Source organism: Dermacentor andersoni, chromosome 1 (assembly GCF_023375885.2).
Source record: "Dermacentor andersoni chromosome 1, qqDerAnde1_hic_scaffold, whole genome shotgun sequence".
In the NCBI taxonomy this organism is placed as follows: Eukaryota; Metazoa; Arthropoda; class Arachnida; order Ixodida; family Ixodidae; genus Dermacentor; species Dermacentor andersoni.
The window spans coordinates 12751123-12767798 of NC_092814.1; the positions used below are offsets into that span (position 1 = coordinate 12751123).

At 45.0% G+C, this 16676-nt stretch overlaps 1 protein-coding gene and 1 pseudogene across 1 annotated transcript in view; both read right to left on the reverse strand.

The window, feature by feature from the left end:
- LOC129380393 (uncharacterized) overlaps positions 1-11611 on the reverse strand; it is a 47879-nt pseudogene extending 36268 nt beyond the window's left edge.
- The window catches only part of LOC126545939 (coiled-coil domain-containing protein 125-like), a 324642-nt gene extending 312735 nt beyond the window's left edge, over positions 1-11907 (reverse strand). The window contains exon 1 of the mRNA XM_072286061.1: positions 11798-11907. Within this exon, the coding sequence (XP_072142162.1) occupies positions 11798-11876 (79 nt within the window). The 5' untranslated portion in view covers positions 11877-11907. The remainder of the gene's footprint in view (positions 1-11797) is intronic.
- Between the last annotated feature and the right edge of the window lie 4769 nt (positions 11908-16676).

The window sequence follows — 16676 nt, forward strand, 5'->3', positions numbered from 1 at the left end:
TACATACTTCTCTTGTACGCTAAACTGGGATCGACAAGTAGACTCTGCAGTGCAAAAGCTTAGCCGTATCACAGGAATGCTAAATAAGAATAGATATCGTCTACCAACATCCGTAAAAATATTAATTTACCACTGACTATTTGCATCACACATTAATTATAGACACCTTGTGTGGGGCACAACAACTGAAGCTAACCTCAGGAAAATACACTTACTACAGAAAAAGATCGTACGTATCATTGCAAACGTGCCATATCACAGTCACAGTGAGCACCTCTTTAAACAATACAACATGCCTACAATCTACTCTCTATACAACCGCTCTCTCCTTCGTATATGGCACTCAAACTCAAACTCTGAAAACAGCGTATTTAATGAAATTGCTTGTCTGCAAAGAAATACCGCTACCTATATCACCCGTCACGGAGAATATTGGTCTATACCCCCTTCAAGAACAAACTACGGTTTGCAAATGACGAAAAATAAATTACCCAGGCTGCTTAATTCATTACATGACGCTGGCATTGACATCATTAACATAACACGTTCAGAACTGTCGTTACTTATCAGAACCTTCTCCTAAATAATGAATCAAGCGTAATTTCTTTTTCACTTGTATTCACATGTGTGTTGTTAAATGTTTGTAATGACATAATTTTTGCTTGTCCTTTTCTTTCTCCTAATTATTCCAATATTAATCGACCATCGTATCTCTTCACCTTTAATTATGCATCGTCAAGTGTACGCGATTTTCACTTTTATTCACGTATTGCCAAGTGTATGTAATGTGGTGGTTCGTACTGTCTGCATTGCTTTATTTGCCCTTATCTCATTTCTTTGTTCCTTTTTTGTTTGCTCCGTTATAGAAAATTCTCTTGAATTGATTGATGATTGTAATTAATATTTATATGTAATGTTCTTTGCGTACGGTCGATTGCGCTACTCACTGCCACCATGTAACACGGGGGCTAAGGGCACCTCAAGCTGCCTCATTGCAGCTTTTATCTTAGCCCCCGTCATTGTATTTTAGCAATGGAAACAAATAAAGAAAGAAAGAAAAGTAAAAAAAAAAAAAGAAAGGCGCGTGCACATCTGCTAACGGCGCTCGAATGCCACAGGGCGTTCGGGCGCCATCTCGGCCACCCGGATGCAAGAGACCCTTAGACGGCTTTGAAAGAAGCGTCCCTTTTCGCCTAAGGTATTTGAGTAGAAAGGCTGCGGCCTTTGTAGATCTCTGGGTACGTGACCTTTTAACGGAAGAAACAAGACCCAATAGAACTGGGAACACGCTAGCTCGTAGTTGTAAAGAAAAAAAAAAACACCTGCATGCACTGCGAACAAAACGTATGGACTGCCGTTTCGTCCCGTTTGTCCGGACTTATATAGGGTCACCATCGGGGGAAAAATAGGCAAGAAGAAGAAAATCGCACGTGTGGGCAATCTGGCTCCAAGGAACGGAAGTCGAAAACGACAGATGGAATGTTTGAGGACGAGTTGCGCCTATGAAGAACGAACACAGGGACAAACCAGGTAGACAAAAAGTTTTCTTGTGTTTGTCCTTTCTTAGGCGCAACTTCCTAGTACAGTCATGCACCAACTCGCCTAGAAAAAAAATTCTTCTAGACCGATGGAAACAAGCGGTAATTCTGAGACACCAACGGACATGGCCGATTCGAGTGACGCCGACATTGACTATATGGAAGTATGCGTCACTTGCGACGACAAGTACCTTCAGCTTCAGTCCGTAACTTCTTCCCACAGAATCCTCCTCTTATCTTTGTTGCGAAAATCCTTCATTTAATCATCCCAAACAAGTGGACGCTGCACAACTTGAGTGCTGAACAGTTCCTTGAAGATCGCGCGAGACATTGCAAATCGGCAGCGGACGTCGTCTGCTACAAATGTCGTCTGCTAGAACTGTCTGCTCGAGCGGGCGAGTTCCCCGCTTCTGTGTGCAGGAACTTTGTGTCACAAGATACAGCCTCCGTGTACATGACTACTGTAATCACAAGGGCAGCAGGAAATTTGAGGCCACCTCGGTTCAGTTGTGCGATTAAGGAATGGGTGTCTTCATCCATTTCGGTCTGATTTCCAGTAACAACCAAATGCCTTCGGTAACTTTCACACTTTAGAACTTTCATTGTAGCATGCCCGCAATACCCACCAACATAACCAATAACTGGCATTCGTCCTCTGAGCGCGTCAAGGTCATCGTTGCTAACATGAACTCTATAGGAGGTGCCTACATCTCTGACACTGCTTGTTTCTTCGATGAACCTGAGGTCATCAGTGCACATCCTTGGGAGGGCATTTTGAAGGCGAATCCTGCCGTCTGTTTCACAGAGTTCTCGAACTGATATGTGGTACTGTCCACCAGTGCTCTGCCGGTACTGTCCAAAACGACTTTCGAGAGGTGGGCTCGGTAGCTGTGTGAAAGCACAGTCTACTAATCCGTTCATCTTTACCATGCAGACACTCACCGTCGTCGCCAGCACGCTCCTGGTGGCTCTCCTGCCTGCCTACGCCGTACCTGCACCGAATCCGGCCCCCAACTACTTCGAAGATGGCTGTCACAACTGGCGCCATCCACTGACCAATCTGCACGTTACTGTCCCGCCACCAGATGTCGCAATCTTCAATCCAGCCTGGCCAATCACAACGAAACAAACGTCAACCTCAGCCGCTATAAGAGAGTGCCACCCGTCTGCGCCGCTCTGTGGGCTCGGTAGCTGCGTGAAAGCACAGTCTACTAATCCGCTCATCTTTACCATGTAGGTTGGTAACTCGCAGGTTCTGTTTTGTAAAAAATCAAGCAATTACTTCTTAGTACAGCTGCCGAGCCCGCAGTGCTGCGCTGTTATTATTGTCGAATGTTCGCAAGTGATCCGTTCTTTAATACTTTTGGCAGGGGATATTGAAACTAACCCGGGACCCACGCTAGATTCTGTGCTCGCTGAACTAAGAATTGTGTCCGCAGGCCAAACCAAACTAATCGCCGAACTTCAGACTGTTAAAGATCACCTGCTATCTACGGACGTAACATTGACTGACATATGCAAGCGTTTGACTGACCATGAATCACATTACAATCGGCTCTCAAGCATGCGCACTGAATTAGATGACCTCAAAACTTTAAGCGCTACAATAACCCGCCAGTATCATGACCTTGAATCCCGTATAGACGACAGCGAAAACCACTCGCGCCGAAACAATCTGATATTTTATGGCATTCATGATCCCAATCCTAAAGAATACTTCGCTGATTCTGAAGCAATAGTCATTCGTCACATCAGCGAAAACCTTCAACGAACAACCGATCCTTAACATATAGAACGCGCACACCGCCTTGGACGCCATTCGCCTGATCGCGTCCGGCCTTTGATCGTAAAATTTAACTTATTTAAAGTCAAACAGTCGATTTTATCGGAAGGAAAGAAATTCAGACACAAATTACAGCGTTGGTGAAGATTTCTCACCCTCAGTCCGGCATGCCCGAAAGCACCTAGTAACCTTCGCCAAAACAAAATCTACAGCATTTAAGTTGAGCTTCAAAACATTGTTCATTGGTTCAAAACGTTACGTATTTGATCGATCCTCCCAGACAGTAAAGCAACTAACGTAGCAATCACCACGATGTCAATTATCCTCAAACACACCCCAATCAGCACCGCAAACTACCCTATATCTTTCCGCAATTTTTACGAATATTCGCAGCTTTATTTCAAAACGTGAACTCGTCTCTAATCTTGTTTCATCCTCCAGCAGCAACTTACTCGTACTAACAGAAACATGGCTTAATAGTGACGTCACAGATCGCGAGATCCTGGCTGACTTGCCGAATTTTCAAATATTCCGCAAGGACCGCCATGGCAGAAAGGGAGGAGTGCTCATAGCGGTCAGCCAGGAACTACCATCCACATTGATTAATCTTTCAACAAATCTCGAGACGCTATGGATAAAATGTCAAGCTACACCCCAATCCGTTTTACTTGGCGTGTGCTACAGACCCCCGCAAAGAAACCCTGATTTCCCTGGCAAACTTAATTCCGTACTAAGTGAACTTTCAACCAAGCACCCTAATACACATATAATCTTGTTTGGTGACTTTAATTTTCCAAACACTGATTGGCCTAACCTAACTGTTGACGGAGGATGCCACAGCGAGGCAATCGAGTTTATAAATGTTTGCCTTAATTTTAACCTTACTCAAATCATATCCAAACCAAACCGTGTAACCCAAGATTGTGAAAGCATTTTAGACTTAATACTAACCAGTATCCCTGAAACCATAAAATCCATCTTATACTTGCCAGAAATAAGTGATCACAGAGTAGTTCAAGCCGACTTTATAATTACTCCACTAAAACGACAAACCACCAAGAAGACCATACGACTCTACGACAAGGGAAATTACACCGCTATAAATAACGAACTAAATCATTTTCTTCCAATATTCCAAGAAAATTTTCATTGTCGCTCAGTGCATGAAAACTGGACGCTATTTAAGGATAAAATAGATATATTAGTCGACAAATGCATCCCTAAATTTAGTTTCCGTGCCTGCTCTCAAAAACCATGGTTTACTAAAACACTTAAAAGACTAGAAAACAAGAAAAAACGCCTCTTCCGCTCCGCCAAGCTGCGGGATAATGAAAACGCGTGGCTGAAATAATGAAATGAAATGAAATGAGATCCGTTTGGACTTTCCCTAATAGGACGTACTTGAAGTGAAGTTCACTTATGCAGCACTTTAGCAATTACAAGGATTGAGTAGAGAGCCTTAGGGCACTCACTGTCTCCTTGATAAGCACTCCAGTGTCGTGCCCATGAAATTCCCAGACGTCGAGCCATGCAATGAAAGCATTTAGCAAAGCTACTTTTGGGTCAACTGTATGGTATGACATGGATTCTTCGTAAACATTACGATGATGGAAGCCTTTATTCGGTGTCTTTACGTTGACAATACTCCACCAGCGACGAATGATTTTGATGAAATCTGCTGTTGCTGGAGCATGCTGAAAATTGGCTTCACCACTGCGAGCTGCCAGGGCTGCGGCTACGTGGGGATTAAGAACCTGCAGTACCAGCTTAACGTTCTGCCGTTCCAATTTGCTTGGATTAAGTGCCTTTGACGTCAAGCCATAGCCAGACTTTAGCAGCAGAAATGACTCCTCTTTACGTAAATCTTTCAAATGCCTAAATGTGGCAGTCAGTTTGAATTCAGGACGAACATCATTATTGAAAAGCTCGAAGCGTGGGTAGAAAAAGCAAGTGCCTGCATTTTTCTCGTTAGGCCGATTATTTCTTGTGCACTTAAATTTTTAAATTTTAAATAACTTATTATGCACTTTCTTATGCACAGCGTCTGCCATGTAAAATAGCGGTCGATCTGGGTCTGCCGGATGTGGGTAAACATGACGAAGCATCGGCTTTGGCAGAAACATCTTCATTGGCTTCCTTTTCAGTGAGTTATTGTCACAGACAACAGTTATGACCCTGTACCCAATCTCTTCTAAGCGTAAGATTACTTTCTTCAGTATGGCATGAAGTTGGTCGCCCGGTATGGTTTTTACCAGAAGAATGTGTGCTACCTCCTTGAATGAGCCCAGGAGACTTTGAACCATAAATGCGTGTACTGATGTGGCTACCTCGTTGGAATTCACTGCAGCACCCCATATGTTCCCACCCTTGTAATTAAAACAAGGCTTGATAGGAATTTCGTCAAGCATCAACGTCACGGTGTGTTCATGTGGCTGCAGATGTTTAAATCTCTGGGAAGCATACTGAAGGAAAGTTGCATCGCAAGAATCAATTTCTGGGCACATCTGAACAGATGAGCACACTTTCCTGATAGTGCTCGGACGGGGCAAGGTTAGTGTACTTGTTCCGCTCAAAAACTTACAGGCATGCGGCGATATTGTGTGGAGAATGCATGGAAACACCATTACCTGGGCGCTGTACTGAATACGCTCTGCAGAAAGCAGTAGTAGCTGTTGCTTTATAAACCTTATAGCCCCTTTCTTGTCTTCATTACTGCTTCCTTCCAATATGTCTACAAGGGAATGTATAGTAAGCGACAGGTGGCGAGAACTACAGCGCTCCTCAGACAGCATGCACAGGTTGTCCAAAATTTCCAACAAGGAGCTTACTTTGCGAACTGAGTTCTGTACAACAGCGTTACCAAGGTTCTTGATCGCGGAGCCTTGATAGCAGGCAGACACTGCAGCAATGTACAAACGTCTCCTAAAGGCCTCACAAGCCACTTATTAAAATAACGTAATGCTCTTCCCTTTGCGTAAGCGTCTTTACAGTCCGTGTTGGCACAATACGTCTATCAAGGCTTCGGAAGTATCACAGTAAAAGTGCTCAACAAGTACGAGAAACTAGGAGCACACAACAGGACCATCAAACATTTTTACCTTAGTGTGCGAAGTGGGCGCGAAGTCCTTCCTAAGAATGGCGCGTAGCCACTTCTTGAATGTGTCGTCGTCTTTAGGGAAAGAAAACACTTGTATCCTCTTCCCCGTATCGTAGTCGCTGGTGCGCCCGGGTACGCAACACTTATAGGGAATTTTAACACCCACTGCACATCGCGCACGGAAACAAAATTGCTGCAAGACAACCAAGGCAAACGATAAGCGCGACCACGCCACTCCAAACAACCGGTCCGCGCGCTGCCAGGAGCGTGAAAGGACGAGGCTAAATTCATGTCGCTGACATTGCGCCTTCTGGAAATGTCAGCCTGCCGGATATGACGTCAAGATTTTCGCCGCAGGCCTAAAAGAGGTTCAGGGGGTAATTCCACTGCAGGGAAGCTCTGACGCGCACCGACGCTCGTTCCTCGGCTGCGGCGCACTGTTGCCAGATTAGTTTGCCTTCAGCCGTCAAAGTCTGGCCTAAAACATCCTGCTCTAAACGAAAAAAGACCGGCCACGTGCGTCCCATAATTGTGCCCATGTATCGTGTTTTCCTGGGATCTGCGAGCATCTGGCGCTTGTTCGACGCCACCAGTGTTCAAGTAGCGCATGTGCCAACAAAAACGTTAAAGCACTCCCTTGTAAACGTAAAAGACAAACTGCCAAATGAAAAATTCACAGGCGTTGTCTACAGCAACACAAGCGCAGACTGCGGACGAATTTACGTCGGCGCTACAAACAATTTCCAGCAAAGGCTCAAACAGCGCATGGATGCCGTCAGAAAGAAGAACGTAAGTAGAACGGCAATCATAGCACTTTCTGCCCCTACCAGCCACATGCGTCCGAGGAACCGTGCTCCTGTACCATATGTTCCTAGAATCAGCGAGCGCTTGGCGACTGTTTGACGCCCAAGCGATTTGTTTTTTTCTTGTAAAAGGCTCTGTATTCTGTGTAGCGCACACAAATGCCTCCTTAGCGCTTTATTTTCCTTTTCCCTAACTTGTGATATTTTTTCAAGAACTATTTGTTACGAGCTTTTGAAAAGTTGGCCAGTTTCAAATACAGCTGTCATTCTTGGAAAGCTTGTTTTCCACCAGGCTTAAAGGTTCCAAGCGGCGATTCATGTAGTTCTTTTCATGACTGTTGTCAACTTGTGTTTAAAACGTGATAGTTGTGCGTGATAGTTGACTGTCTATTCAGTGCAAGCGTGTTCCTATTTATACTGAAACAAATATTCCTGATGTAAATATGTGCGTATTCGTTTGTCTATTCGATATTCGATGCTTACTATTCGTATTCGATTCGTATTTGAAAAAGTCGATATTCGATCGCCCACCTGTAATATTTACATACTGGATTATGGCAGCTTAAGTTTTTCATTATCTTCAGATTGTAAGGTTACAAGTACAGCACGATTCAAAAGAATACAAGCAACGTAGTTTTCTTAGCATGCAAATGCATTTAGTCTGCATGTTATCCCTAAATATATTGTTCTTCTCTACGGTAGCAGAACTAGATTCTGTGGGACGCGCTTGGCCCTATGCTGTCAGCAAGAGAATGACCCGAGCTTTGTGCATGCCGTGCTTTCGCACTTGATCTACCTGCCGCCGTGAATTACTGGTTTGTCCGAAAGGCGTGAGAAATGGAATCGATTTGTTCAGTCGCGCGTGAACGAGCTAAGCCGTTCCGATATGTAGGCTTTTTTTACGCAGTCGAAATGCCTTATTCGTCTGATGTGTTCTAAATCTCAACAGGCAAGTTATTCTTCTTGGCTTTGATAAATTAGCTCTCTGACAAGCTTGCCAAGCGTCTACCAAACGAATAGATTTAGTGACACCGCTGAACCCGCAGCGTTTAAACGCATTCAAGTAGGTTTTGTAAATAATAAAGAAACTTCAATTTTGTGACCACAATGACAAGGCTGGGGTGACCACTGTGCTGTGAAGCACAATCACAAAGCGAAGGCTACCAATCTGAAGGCAACCGTTGGTTCAGCATGGTCCCGGAGCATATGCATCGTACAGCGAGTTTCGGGCCATTTACATGTGGCTTTTGAATATCAAAGCACGTTCATGAATGCCATTTCCCAAGCAATCTTTCTAACATAAAAATGGGTAAAATATCGCAAAGTGTTCATTCAGGTCACTAAAAAAGTCACTGATTGCTAAATAGCAAACTTTTAAGTAAACAGCCAAAAAAGTCACTAAATATGGCGTCAAAATCGCAAAATGGCAACAATGATAAAATACAGGTAAATTATAAAAGGAAATTTGATTTGCTACAGCACATGGTGGCGAGGTCCGAAAACAGGGGATGAATAAATAAATCGTGCGCATGTGAGCTCAATTCTGAGAGGAAACTTGGTCTCAGGTGTTGTTGCATTTTTGTGCAGTGTGCCGCCGACAGTGCCCACTTTCCCAAGTATGTGCGCGTAGGAGGGGGGAAATAAATGGGCTACTTTTCATTTTCAATTCTGTCTGTGCGTGGCATATCTCCCCCCGAACCGGTAGATACACCTATGACGAGCATGTTCTCACGCACGTACAGGCACACCTCACTCGATCACCACGAGCATTCGCTGCCACAACGCTGACGGGATGAAGAGCGCCGGCAGCGAGCGCTTGGTGCCCCCTCAGAACACTTTTCACGACCAAATAAGTGAAAGCAGTCTTGAAAGTTCTGGGAACCTCAATTGCACTATTGAGGTTCAGTTGCACAATTGACAGACCAATTAGCCCGAATAAATCTCTAGATCAAGACTTGAAAGAATACTGCAGACTTACAGAGGTGGGGAAATTTACCAGCTGTTACCGCGCAGACTCTGTATGCTATATAAATACCAGTGATGAGTGCGCTGAAGAACCATTGTGGCTGAAACTCCACGCTCAGCTGGTGGAGGGACCAGACCCCCCTTATCAGGGCTTCAAGCCACTTTCTTTAGACCCGAGTGATCTTGGTTGGGACTCTAAGCGCATATATTCCCGGGTTTCAAGGGGGGGTGGGGAATGACCTACTTTGCCCCCTCAGTCTTGAGAATTGGGGGCAAGTGCCCCCCCCCCCCCGGTAGATACGCCTATGCTAATGACCCTTAAACCTATTCAATGTAAAGCCGCGTCTTTTACTCGTCATATATCCGAGTCCTCTTATCATTTCTTATAAAATTACTGACGTCAACGTGAAACTAGAAAGCTCGTTTAAATATCTCGGTGTTGTATCCTCTAAATGCTTGTCTAGGCACCCACTCATTCATTTATCAACCAAATTTTGGGTTTGTAAAGTACGGCATGCACCAGCACACACAAAACTGCTCGCTTACATACCGCTACAGCACGAATGTGCGATTTAGTATCTATGCCAAACATGCTCAATGAATGCACTTCACAATCACCCACTCCTCCTGGTTGTGCAGTATAAATGTGTGACGTCACTAAAAGGCCACCTCCCACCTCTTCCCCATCGCATTACTAGTCTAACTTTCTGCTATTCATCGGACTCCCATCGCTCTGTCACGCACGTCTAATCGCATTGGTCATGCTGCCCCTTCATGCATTTCCAGCATTATTTGTTTACACTGATTAGAATGGCCTTCCCAGGAACATTCCTACTATCAACTGCCAAAGGTCTGACGCTTAAATAACCTATTTAACAGGGATAGGCGGGCTAGTTGGTGGTCGATATTGGAACGCATCATGTAACCGCGCAAACAACGAGGGACAAAGAAGGAAACACACAAGACATCCGCGCCTGTCTTGTGTGTTTCGTTCTTTGTCCCTCGTTGTCTGCGTGGTTACATGATGCTTAAATAATCACCTGCCTTAACATCTGTTTTATTGCTCTATATAGATGCATAACCTGTTTAGTACTTATGTTCATATTACGACTTCATAATGCCTGTATTGATTGTGTATAGTTTATTAACGTATCTGTATAACGTATGCACTCAGCCCTTATGTCATACCCTTTTTTAATAAAGGTCTTTAAGGTAATAAAATAAAATGAAATATTCAGTTTTTTTTTCTGGATTCACGAAAACATGTGTGGTATGTGGTAAATAGTTCACTGACCTGGCAAGCAACACAAAAATATTTTCACTTTTACAATCCTCCAATGAGTTAACTATGCTCGATTGAAATGCAGCAAAATAAGTGCAGCGTCGACATCCTCGGAAAGCCTTAATTAAAGCAGCGGCCATGGCAGCGCTGTAGACAGCTTTCCAAGTACGATTTCACTAGAGCATAAAATGTACCAGCTTGACACCATTTGCTATATGGGAAAATCATTTTATCTGTTGTTGAACATGCCATCAGGAAGAGCTCAGATTTGCAGAACCATCATTACCAACTAAGCGCATCGGCTGGTACATTATGAGGGATGTAAAAGCATTGAAGAGGTTGCTGAAGAAATAATAATAAGAACCACTGAATACATATGCCTACTTTCGATAAAATAATTGCTAAGAACATTGAATTTAACCGAAAAGGCTCTAAGGTGTTTTTAAACGAAGGACTACACTGAACACAGTGACAGAAGCAGTCATAATAATTACAGCAACACGGACACACCGCATCAGCAGTAAAACAAGTGTTTTTCAGGTGATGGAAAATTGACGGCTTGAAGAGAATTATTTTGATTAGCGATTATTTCGGTAAGTCTGCTCCACTGTTTCATTGCAAATAAATACGTCATTTATTGCAAATTGATAGGCAATTGACCGCGAGAGAAAATACCAAACTACAATGGTTATTGGCGTGCACTGCAGCTTTACACAGCGCTGCCTTATGTGCGCGACACGGCATAAACATCACGCATTGTTATAACGCTAATGTGCGCGCCATTTTACCGCCATTTGCTGAGCTTTTCGGGCCGCTGAGTTTACGTCAAAAAAGCCTGCGTGCCCACGCCGCACAGCTGGAGCAACACAGGTGCTCGCAGTCTCTCCGGCACGGAGTATACGCAAAGTGCTCTTTTATTTCACGCACATTTACTGAAACGCACTCGGGTATGCATTATGGTGAGAAAAGTAGGTCGCGAAGGACATGCATACGGGTTGTTTACAAAGTGCAAACAAGGCGCACGTGACGTAACCTGTAAGCGCGTCACAAGTAAAAGCTTTTTACCGCATGCAACGTCGGCGCAAGAGAGAGACACCCATTCGATGGAAGCACATGCGGCGACGCCGTGCCACGATCGACGCCTCGAAGGAACGAGCGTGGCTTTCCTGCGAGTGAGTTAGGTGTCCGACGGTGGGAACCGAGCACCTGCTGACACGGGACGCGCGAGTCTGGGTGATCGCGCAAGCGACGCAGATATCTCGCTTGCACTATGCTGACTTAAGTTGGTCTCCCAATGAACAAGTGCGGTCATCGCAGCGCCATTCTCACCGGGCCGTGGCGGCGTCCGCTCGGGCTCGGCGCGCCGCTCGGCGAGGCCCAGGTCTCCCGCGAACGCGTCGTCGTCCATCGCGCCGGAAGCAGCTGCGCGACGCGTGGCAGCTGCGGCGGCAGATAAGCGCTTCCGCCGCCACCTGCAGGCCGGCTCTGGCGCGGCATTTGTGACGAAGCACGCCGCGGTGGACGTGTTTCAGCGGAGCATTTATAAAAACATGCTGGCACGTTCAAGCTAGGTCGTTCACAGGTTAAGCACATGTCGTTTCACGTGTGCCAACAACAGCGTATCCGAGAATTTTATTCGTGATATCTGTTGTAGCCTTCAAACGAGCTCATTTTGGTTAAAAACCAGCCGTTCCGTTTATAGCGCTAAATCAAGTTTTATTTATCTAAATATTCAGGTTGGTGGCAATGCCCATCTACGAGTGATTGTACATTTTTATTTGTCTCGTTGAGTTATACAGGCCCACTAAGTGGCAGTAATTGCTCCTGGAGCGACCGAATTGGTCTTGTACGTACATCATAATGTCTGGCGCACCTGCTAGACATACACGACCTCCACGAATTCAGTGAGCTCAAATTGGCGAATTCCGTCTGGTTTAATCAAACGGCTATAGACCGCAGTGTCTGATTAATGTCGTAATTTTTGTCTTGAGGACGCTTGTATTTGTTTTAATCTATTTTTTACTTCCCGCAGTGTGACATGCCTACCTTGAATGCAGCTTCTCTACGTATGTGGCCCACGTGTTCGGATCCAGTCAAGAGAACCACGCAGCGCGGGTCCCGATGAAACTACGGCTTTGATTGTAACAAACAGTCGCGGAATGACCATTGCTTTTCTAGTCGAGTTCTGCCAAGCAATGAAATCGGGTCCTGACATGCGCCACCGAGGCGGCTGCAGCAAGGCGCCTTCCTCGACGTTAGATGCGCAATTTGATTGAGTCCATTGGTCACCATTTATCTATCATCTGAGTTTCTGAAAAGTGGCTATGTGAAAGTGACAGTCCCATTCAGGTTTCCTTCATTCGTTTCTGCATATTGTCATCCGGGTGACAGTACTCATGGTGATATAGATCTCTTGATATCATCATGTCTACAATATCATAGGAGACAAGATTTAGCACTAAATTGTAGGAAATATTAATCTATGTGGACTGAACCTTACGAACCACATTTTTCGCATGATAATAAGAATTTAGTTGTTGACTGCATTTATCGCTCGCCGTCGTTATTCGATACTGAATTTTGATTAGCTTTAGTGGATGTGTTGAAGAATCTGTCGCTTGACTAAAACGGGTAATTATTTTTCGTCTAAAAACACGAAGCTTTTTGATGGTGCCAGCGTACAGGATTTCAAGTACACTGTTGTTTCAGTGGATACCTTTATCATAGTCCAGAGACAGGAGGCAGAGGCGCTAAAGGATGCTGTTTGAGGAGTCTATAGCGGGCACCAAATATGTCACTTAAGGCGTATACCAAATACTGTTTGGTAGGCGTCTATAGCTACAATAAATAAGAACTTCCACTGGGCACCAGATGATGACCCCCATGATTTTCTAAAAAAAGACAGCCTACTGAATGCCTCTTTGCGAAATTCTTTTATTTTCTTGATAAAACGCAGTCATGAAAGTAGCGTAGGTCGGAAGTTTTATATAAAATCTACTCTCACAAGACACAACCGGAAAAGTTGTGAAAGCAGTGACAGTAACTATCTCAAAACTTTTGGGTTTCATGTTGGGCCTTTCCTCATTGAGTATTAATTTGTATGCAGAAAAGGAAGGCTAAGTATCCACCGTAGTTGGAGGCACATACTAGTATTTCTTAATGTTCAATATTCCAACGCCCTTTAAAATTGCGGAATGTTTTCCGGACTTTGGACACTAAATTCAGTATAGAAAACCAGTGATTTTTGTCCGAGGCATGTTGAATGAAGTTTTCAACTAACTGTTCCAGCAACAGTTCCATTAAAGCAACAGTTCCTTTAGGGACTGTGGAAAACCTTTCCTCAACGTCCGAAAAGACTGCGCACGAGCATTAATTCTCCACGGCGCGCGTCGGGAATGTTTCAAAGCTGGTAATGCCAGATTACCAGCGGCTTTGTGGCAATGCTTTCAGACAATTTCCCCCGCGGTTACTGACATTATCCACATAGTGTGGCTCAAGTAAAATACGGGAAAATGCACCAACATCAACACGGGCATTTATAGGTGCAATAAACATGACACTAAAATCTTTCTAGACACATAGTTCGTGCTTATAGGCCAAATAAGCCGCGATAAGGAGGCCAGAAAGAGCTTGGCGGTTTTCCTAACGTCTGCAACCTCTTTTCATAACTAGGCGAACTCGGGCTTCAGGCCTGGTAACACAAACGTTTCTTGCCCCTGTTCCCTCAGAGACAGCACGCCATAAAAGTGTCTACTTAGAAAACAACAAGACATAATGTATGTATGTATGTATGTATGCATGTATGTATGTATGTATGTATGTATGTATGTATGTATGTATGTATGTCACATACAATGGTCACATACAAGTGACCATTTCGCAGATTTTTTCTCTGCGTTTTAGAGAGCACTGGCACAGAGAAAAAAAACACACAAAAAAAGCGCCCTGCTTTCACGAACCCCTTAAACTCTCTCCGCATTTCGCAGAACACTGAAAAAAATCAGTGGTTATTTAGCGATAAATGCGATAGAAATGCGTTTGCATTACGTCGCACCTCTTTTAGGTCTCGGATCCAAGATTTAAACCGCATTCACTACACTACAAAGTGTTGTCCAGGAGCGAAGTGCAGCTGACGATGGTCCAAATACATACATACATACATACATACATACATACATACATACATACATACATACATACATACATACATACATACATACACACATCCTCTAATGTAAACTGTACTATGTAACTAAGTCCCAGTATTGGCCGAAAGGGGAAGCATCGATTGCGATAGCAAATTAGTGGGCAGCTATACGAAGTAAGGATAGTAATTTTACCGGCCGTGTAAACTTGTAAACATTCATTGACTAAACGAAATAACAAGCCCGGCGTCACGCGCGCAGACAGACACTCGATGACGTTCAGGCGCGGCAGCGTGCCACCTCGAGCGCCAACTGAGCGCCTCAAGCACAGCGCACACGAAGCGACCAGTTATCGGCGCATTTTTGTCCGCCTCGCAGGTCGATTTCAAGATAAGATCGCGCCGTACGCAGCAGCCGCCTGAGTAAAGGCCAGACCACACGTACGCTTGCGGACGCGCGCAAGCTCGCGCCTACTCGCCTTGCGCCTGCAGCGCCTCGCGAGGAATGGCGGTGTGCATCCACAAGGACGTGCGACAACGCGCGCTCACTGGCGTTACTCATAGACTCCTTGGAAGATGCCAGTTCGTACTCTGTTATTGACAGTTTTTCAAAATGCTTCGAGATCTGCAAACGTAATTGTTATATTTTTAGAGCTGTTAATCACTTGCATGATATAAATCTTCTTCACTGAGAGTGTTCCGCGCCGTAGCTGCGTAGCCGCCGACGCGCGACAACAGAGACTGCGGCGCGTTTCGACGCACTGTCTGTGCATTCGTCGGCGCGCGGACGCAATCGTACATGTGGTCTGGATTTAACGTCCAACCCCCTCCCCTTGGTGCATCGCAGGCGACGGAAGACGCTTCCTCCCCGTTTTCCCTCCTTGCAGGTGGGATGCACGTTCGTCCAGTGACCCTCGCAAGTTTCACTCGCACATACAGCATACGGCACGCGGCAACTATATTATCGTGCTGGGACTTTATATTGTAGCGAAGTAACGCAGCCGTTAGATACTTGACGCATCAGCTCACCAGGGAGACGAAGATGAATGGGGATGAGCTTTGGCAGGGGTCAGTCCAAATCCGCAGGTACGACGACGAGAGTAGCATTTCAATACCTAAGTTTATTCAGTTGAGATTTACTTTAAGTTAACACTGCATAAAAATATTTACAAACAGAACGATGTCATACCCGTCGTCGTCGGCCTGCCTGACCGGCCTGGTCTCCCCTGGTGAAGTTGCGCCGTGTCTGCTGCTGTCTACTTGCTCACTCAAAACTACTCGAACTACTCCTTAAATAAGTTTACACAGCATCCAAGAGACACTTTTCTCCACCAATGAGGTATTTTGTTACCCCGACCAATCAGGCAAGCCGACATCATCCTATGAGCGTCAGAGTTCAAGGGGTCAAGAAATGGTCGCGTCAACACTCCGTACACAAAAGCACTCGGACCATAACTAATTGGCTTTTGACAGCCGAGCGTGGGACGAAGACGCGTCAGGTGCACGTGTGACGTCAGGCGCAGCGGCCGGGCGGTCAGTACCTGCCCGCGGCGCCGTCGCGGTTATTTGGGATACAAAGGTTGCACCCGCGTCGAGGAGCCCACAAAATTCCCCGAAAGTAAGCAAGGAGGTCCGCGCTATACACTTTTCGCGACACCTCCCCCCTACGAAAAAGAGTGTCCCACTCGTTAAAAGCATTACTACAAAACCAAATTAACAAATTAAACACTTACAAATTAAACACGTACATTTAGGGATTCATATAATAGACTGAAGTATCCGTAAGGAAGCTTTAACATCACATAAAACAAAACAAACAACAAACAAGTTTTAACAAAATGGAAACACGATGCACAAGACAAGAAACATCAAAGTTCAATCGCGCGCTACACAATAAAATTAACAAGGAAGATTATTCGCTTGCGCTGTGATACACATCAGTGTCCGTGTCGTAAGCAGTGATAGTTCTCGGATCGGCCTCGTTGTGGAATGTCCTCCAGTTAAATGTACTCCAATTGGGGTAAAGTTCAATCCCGTCCGGGTTTTTGTCTTGTCGTCCACGAT